Genomic DNA, 7011 nt, shown 5'->3' on the forward strand with positions numbered 1-7011 from the left:
AGTGAACTACTTTGAAAATATATCAGGAGAATTGAATTAAAATCCCCCTCCCAGTTGAGCCACCTCCATCCCTAGCCCCACGCCCCTTCCTCCTTTGACTTTCTCACGTTCCGCTGAAAAATTCAAAGCATCATTCATTTCAAGCATACATGCAGACTAATAATCACATGTATGCTTGAATTTTGGACAGCCTTTTGCAAAAGGCAGTACCTACACACTTAGGAGATTAAAGTTCACACCGGTCACTAAGCTTGTGCCTGTCTTATCTCTCCTCTTGTCTCGTCTCTCTCACATCGGCAATCGAGTAGCTGGCATTGCAATCATAGCCCAATTAACCATAAGGAAGATCCCATCACCATTCCCCTAGTCACAATCAAAATGCCATTCATACTAAGTATATAACACACGCACCATGCACTTTGGATTCTCTCCCAGTACTAGCAAATATTGCATGATGTACCATGTGGGGTTGCAACTTACAAATTTTCCATTTTCTATTTCACTTTACATGCTTGAAGTTGCTCTCCAGTCCAAGTGCAGTAGGCAATGGACAGTAAATTTATGAAAGAGGCACAAGCAGAAGAATGGGGAGCACAACTAGTGCTCTGAACTCACTGTGTATATATATCAGGCTTGATGGCCCTTTTACTCTTCAACTGTCAATTATTATCATTAACAGCACTCAGGGCTTTTTTCATTCCCTACTTACACAAAGTACCCAAGCCACTAATCTCAGACCAGTCGGTGTACATTGATTACTGGTTCATAATAAATGGATTGGTTACAATTAATGAGCTGAACCAATTAAGCTAGTTGAGATTGTTGGATAAACATTCTATTTGATTTTATATTTATATACTTCCTGCTTTGCGAATTAAGATTTAGAGAACATTGATCCCACTTGAAGAAGTCTTGAAAACCCAATTCATGATTATGATTATGCAATCAAACTTATGTACATTTTCACACTAAAACACAGAGAAAGAACTCCCAAGATTAGGGAGTAGGACTGATTAATGCACCATTCTAATTGCTTCGCTATAATAACACTTGACATTTGACTTAGAGGAACTAGCTCTTCCTGGCAGGTATTAACTTAAGGAATTAGATTTGCTGAAAAGTCATCGATAAGATTGATCCAATTATCATCATCTTCATCGTCTTCCTCCCCACTTACATGGCTCCATTGAGTTTGAGGACTCTTCTCAACTTCATCGTTCCTCGCAAACCTTCCTCTGATGCGTGGCCGGCTATCTGCCAATGTCTTCCTGCACACATACTGGCTCAAGAAAGACAAATTAGAACAACGATGCTTGCTAATTGGAGTTCAAATCACTACCATTGTGCATATTATATTGACTACAAGACAAAGAATCACAATGTGTAGAATCAACCTTAATCTTCTTGTTGAAGTTTCTTTGATTTCTCTTGCTTCTGTACCTCTCAATCCTCTCTTTTTTCTCCTCGGGACTATACCGGCAGGCCACTCTACTTATACCTTCGATGATTGTTGTCTCATTCGATAATGGGCTTTCTGATCGATGGCTATGTTGCACCATATTAATTTTCTGTTCAAACGAACCCCAAAACCTCAATCATAAAGTAATCAACATGAAAATGCTAAAATGCTAAATGAAGTCGCAGGCTTCCAAAATGTGATCATCAATCATTAACCCGAAAAGGGAACCTATATATATGCTACTAGTTTCTGTTCACTCTTTCATTCTCAAATTAGAACTAATTTGATCATTTCTTAATCAACAACTACCCAAGTACTCCTCTAGCTTAAAAATTTCTTTCTTCAAAAGTTAAAACCTAAACTTCTTGGAGTACTCCACATATGCGCACTGTACAGAAGAAACAGAGTCTTTCCAGACAATGCATGGAAATTAAAGTGATGGGTCACCTGCAAATCTCCAGTGCTGAATACCCTTCTCACGGGCCCATTCATTTCCGAGTTGAAGAACTCAGTGGGGGAGCAGAGGTGCTGAGCGAACCCGTTCTTCATAAGCGAGTGGCTGCTCACGCTGCGCTGAATCAAACTCGGGCGCTGCTCCTGAGTTGCGTAACTCGGAGATCCGTAGCTGCTGTACCCACTCGTGCTCCCGCTGCTCATGTTGCCGCCTGCCACCTGCAGGGCCTCGCACGCGGAGTCAAACTCGCCGGCGCCGGCGCTGCCGAGCTTCTCCGGAATGATCACCGGCGGCGGAGGGAACGCAGAAGCGGACGGGAATGACATGACGGCGTTGAATTCCGGCACCGGGTATTGATTGAAGAATTCGCCGGGGAAAGCGGCGGCGGCTGGCGAGTTGTGGCCATAACCGTACATGGCGGGGGTCAAATTTCGTCGGGCGGTGTTTGGGGTTTGGAGGGAGAGGGTGAAGGTGGAGGAAGGGGGGGTGATGGGTGGGACTACTTATGGGAGGAGGTTGAACTTTGGTGCTGACGTGGATAGTGACGTCATCACTTTGTCGTTGACTTCCACTTTGGCATTATTGTCTGACCGGCACTCGCTCCATACATCTTCAGCGGGCGCTTGCATTACATTGGTGCAATTTGGGTGATAGTAACTCAATTTAGATTTGAGGTTGTGTGAATTTGAATATAATAAGATAAAAAAATTATCTTAATTTTTATTAAATTCACATAAATTTAAATTCAACACCCGACATCTATGTTTTTAAATACTATCTAATTTTTATGACATTTTATTGTTGAATTTTTTGATATTAAAGTTTTAATGACAAAAATAGACATCCTCTATTTGTTTATTTTTCTATCCAATGTCATCGGGTATTTTAATAGTTGTTAGAAATTTAGAAGGCTTATTATCATATTCAAAAAACTCAAATACAAAGAGATTTATGAGATATATAATTTTAGTATTTTACGTTCACTTGCATCCTTTTCTGTAATTTACTAATTTATATATATAACAACAAAGGTAGTTCACCTTTTTTTGTTGGGATATTGTACGCTTTTACTTATTTAATTTTGTACAATGATTCATAGCAAACTTCCTTATTTGGGTATTGAGTGATGAATTATGAGGCTCAAGGTCAAAATTGCATATCTTATTAAGTGAGTTGATATTGTTAGTTAATTAGATAATCAAACTAAGATAAAATATGCTAATCTTTTTCGAGATTTGTGAGAAAGAAATGGAGTTCTCATTATTTTTTTGAATGCATTAAAAATATTTATTGACATTTGTTTATAGTGACGTGTAATATGTTGGGTTTTTCTTCTTTACGCTCATGATGTTTTATGTTATCTTCTGTAGTTTTGCTTGTTTTCCACTTATAGTTGTTTAGTTCTTAGTTTTTTTTTTTTTGTTTGGTTGTTGGTCTTTGGTTTTTTGGTTTGGTTTATGTTGATTTAGTTAGTTTTAGGGTCTTGGAGTTTGCTTTTGTTGTCCCAAAATCTCAAGATTAGAACCACGGTATTCCTCCGCCATAAGTCATGTGTTTTCTAATAAAGTTAGGAGGTGCCGTCCTCTTTTACCAAAAAAAAAAAAAAATTAAGTGTAATATTGCTCCATCAGTAAGTCCTTAAATTCATATGGAATGCAATATTGTCACCCTCGGTTGTTATAAATTTTTTTACGAACTAGTTTTTATCCTCGTTTTAATAACATCCCACTTGGATGAGCGGATATGACTAGTCGAGTCATTCCCAAATCAGTTTTAAATCATACACTCATGCATACAAAAAATTTTCATTCCTAACTATTTGGTCATTGCTAATTATGAATATTCCTCACTCATAGCTGCACACGATCTTCTAGGCCCTATGGCCACCATTACCAATTTTGAAGCTTTTGATAAATTTATGTATGGGAATGGTGTGAGTTTTCATTGCTTAGAATAGGGCTGATTCATTCATTCTAGTTTTTGTCAAACAAAAATCAAGTCATTGAATTTTATTCTTTTTTTTTACTTAAAAGGTTAAATTTTGTTTCCCACTATTGATTTTATTTGTTTTGATAGTGGTGGTGACAGGTCGTTTCATCTTAAGTTTTCTGAGAATTGTTATACCCATAAAAGTTATGCCAAGGGTATTCTTAAAACTAATGAAGGTGACAACATTATATTGCCAAACTTTTAGAGACTTACTATTGGCGTGTTCAATCTCATATTACCTCTGTGGGCAGTTTCAAAACCAGTATAAGATACTCTTAAGTTTCTCTCCTTGATACTTAGGTTTTGAGGATGAGTTATCTAACTTGGTATCAAAGCTAGGTGTTAGGGTGTGACAATGTAATGGGGAAAAGGGGGAGTGAGATACTGCTAGAATTGTATTCTTCAGGGATTTGGAATGAATATATGATTATCTATGTTATCGTTTGTATGATTATTCTCTTGTTGTTGAATAATATAAGTAGTCCCTTTTATTGTGGTGTTTTGTTGCCTTGGATTATGATGTCTCTGATTGTTATAGTCTTATTCGGTGTATAAGAATATATTGCTCATGCGATATCCTATTGTTCCTTGGTGTTCTTGAGTATTAAAACTCACCAGGTGCTCGTGATTGCAGGCTTGAACGTGTGAGACTTGGCTGACTTGTCGAGAGCTCTCAACGAGTGCCACACGGCCCTTACTTGAGTCCCATTTTGGGGGTCCGTGATAGTTGGTATCAGAGCACAGTTTGTGCGAGCACCATGAGTGGTAATACGAGAAACAAGTCAGGAAAAGTGGAGCGCATTGAGGCGCTTGAGACACAACTTGTGACCCTGGAGAGAACGTGCGGTGAACTCCAAGGGTTGGTGGCAACATTGATAAAAGAGAAAAGCGTGCCAACAGAGCTTGAGGCTGCTGAAGAAAACCCTAGAGAATCTCTCTATGGGGTATCAAAAGTTGTGGAGAGACTGGAGGAACTTGAAAAATTCATTCCATGTGTGAAATCCCTGGAGAAACGGCCAAGAGAGCTTGAGGCCTTCCAGAAGAGTATCGAGCAGTTGGAAGCCTTTGAGAGTAGGCTGCAACATATTGAGGGCATATTGCCATCTCTTTCGTCCCAACGGGGAGAGCCAATAGAGCTTGAGGCCTCCTTACGGGAGCTAACGGATAATTTTGATTTCCTTGCAGAAGATGTTAAGGAGTCCATTACTGTTTTGAAGGAAGATTTGAAGGAGATAGGCAATGTACGAAGTGCAGTGGTCCAAGTCCAGAAGGATTTACAAGAGATAACTGTGAAAGTGGATGTAGTGGCACAGTTAGCCCGAAGGCCAGTTGTAGATCCCATGGAGAGTTTTCAATCTAAGGTACCAGAACCTAAAAGTTTTGGGGGTACGCGAGATGCCAAGGAGCTAGATAATTTCTTCTTTGATATGGAGCACTACTTCACGTGCTCAGGAGTGGATGGAGAAGTGGATCGGGTAAATCTGGCAACGATATACCTGGTAGGGGATGCAAAAGTGTGGTGGAGAACTAAATGGAATGACATCCAGCACAATAGATGTATTATCAACACATGGGAGGGGTTGAAACAGGCCTTGAAGACTCAATTCTATCCCGAAAATGTGGAGTACATAGCAAAGTGCAAAGTAATGGAATTGCAACAGACTGGCTCAATAAGAAGCTATGTACGAGAATACCAAGCCTTGATGTTCGACATTATAGACATGACCGAATCAGACAAACTAATTCATTTTCTTCGGGGCTTGAAGACATGGCGAAGGAATGAACTGCGTCGGCAGGGTGCTGGTGATCTCTCTTCTGCTCTCGCTGCGGCCGAACGGTTGGATGATTGTTCAAATAATTATGGGAAGCGAAATTTCCCTACGTCCTCCAATAATGACTCCAGGCCCAGTAAAGTGTATAAGCCCACAAATGGGGGAAGGGATAGGGAGACAAATAATTCTTGGAAAGATAAAAGAGCGCCCATGGTTAAGGAGTGGAGGGGCGGACGAACAGGGGGTGGAGAGCGTCGACCGATATCCTATTTTCTTTGCATGGGACCACATCGAGTGGCGGAGTGCCCTGATTGTAAGGCTTTGAATGCTATAAAGGCCCTTTGAGAGGAAACCGAAATCCCGACAGCAACCCCAGAAGAACAACCGAATATGGTGGGAGCATTGAGATTTTTGGGAGCATTAGAGCGTCAAGTAATTAACAACAAGTCTTAGGAGAAGGGACTGATGTATGTTGATCTACTTTTGAATGGAAAGAAAATCAGGGCCATGATTGATACAGGAGCTACCCATAATTTCATTGCTGATTCTGAAGCTCGACGGTTAGAATTGCAAGTAGATAAGGATGTGGGTAAGATAAAAGCAGTGAATTCTCCAGCGTTAACCACGGTGGGGGTGGTACCTAAAGTGGCATGCCAGATGGGATCATGGTCTGGAACAATTGATTTCACAGTGGCACCCCTTGACGACTTTGATGTGGTATTGAGGATGGATTTTCTTAAAGTGACACACTCAATGCCGATCCCAGCTGCGGATTGTCTTGTGATTATGGGAAGTACACCTTGTGCGGTCCCCGCAGCTTACAACAATTTCGATGAGAGGAAGTTGCTTTCAGCCATCCAATTCAAAAAGGGAATAAAAAGGGAAGACTCTTCTTTCGTGGTTCTACCGATAGTTTCAGAAGATGTAGAGGTAGGGAAATATCCACTTGAGATTGAGGAAGTTTTAGAAGAGTTCAAGGAGGTGATCCCGGAACAGCTACCGAGGGTTTTACCACCTCGACGGCAGATTGACCACGAAATTGAACTTTGGCCAGGAGTAAAGCCACCAGCACGTGCCCCATATCGAATGGCGCCGATAGAGCTAGCTGAACTTAGAAGACAACTAAATGATCTTATTGCAGTAGGGTTCATCCGTCCTTCAAAAGCACCTTTTGGGGCCCCAGTGTTATTTCAGAAGAAACAAGATGGTAGTTTGCGCTTGTGTGTAGATTATTGGGCTCTTAATAAGGTGACCGTGTGCAACAAGTATCCCATTCCACTGATTGCTGATATTTTTGACCAGTTAAGTACAGCTAGATATTTCACGAAATTGGACTT

General features: G+C 40.6%; 1 protein-coding gene across 1 annotated transcript; it reads right to left on the bottom strand.

The window, feature by feature from the left end:
* Nucleotides 1-912: 912 nt before the first annotated feature.
* LOC131148700 (two-component response regulator-like APRR1) lies at nt 913-2384 on the bottom strand. The gene is made up of 3 exons (XM_058098588.1): nt 1907-2384; nt 1395-1568; nt 913-1279 (listed from the first exon to the last, which is right to left on the bottom strand). Exons 1-3 carry the CDS (start codon nt 2327-2329, stop codon nt 1097-1099), a joined length of 780 nt encoding a protein of 259 aa, XP_057954571.1. The 5' UTR covers nt 2330-2384; the 3' UTR covers nt 913-1096.
* Between the last annotated feature and the right edge of the window lie 4627 nt (nt 2385-7011).

The sequence above is a fragment of the Malania oleifera genome, chromosome 2 (assembly GCF_029873635.1).
Source record: "Malania oleifera isolate guangnan ecotype guangnan chromosome 2, ASM2987363v1, whole genome shotgun sequence".
In the NCBI taxonomy this organism is placed as follows: domain Eukaryota; kingdom Viridiplantae; phylum Streptophyta; class Magnoliopsida; order Santalales; family Ximeniaceae; genus Malania; species Malania oleifera.

Bases quoted from the DNA above. Each gene is read 5' to 3' on its own strand.
- LOC131148700 (XM_058098588.1), bottom strand. From the start codon at position 2,329: ATGTACGGTTATGGCCACAACTCGCCAGCCGCCGCCGCTTTCCCCGGC. The intron at 1,569-1,906 runs GTGACCCATCAC...TCGTTTGAACAG, and splicing joins TCAGCACTGGAGATTTGCAG to AAAATTAATATGGTGCAACA. The intron at 1,280-1,394 runs GTTGATTCTACA...TTCTTGAGCCAG, and splicing joins ACTTCAACAAGAAGATTAAG to TATGTGTGCAGGAAGACATT.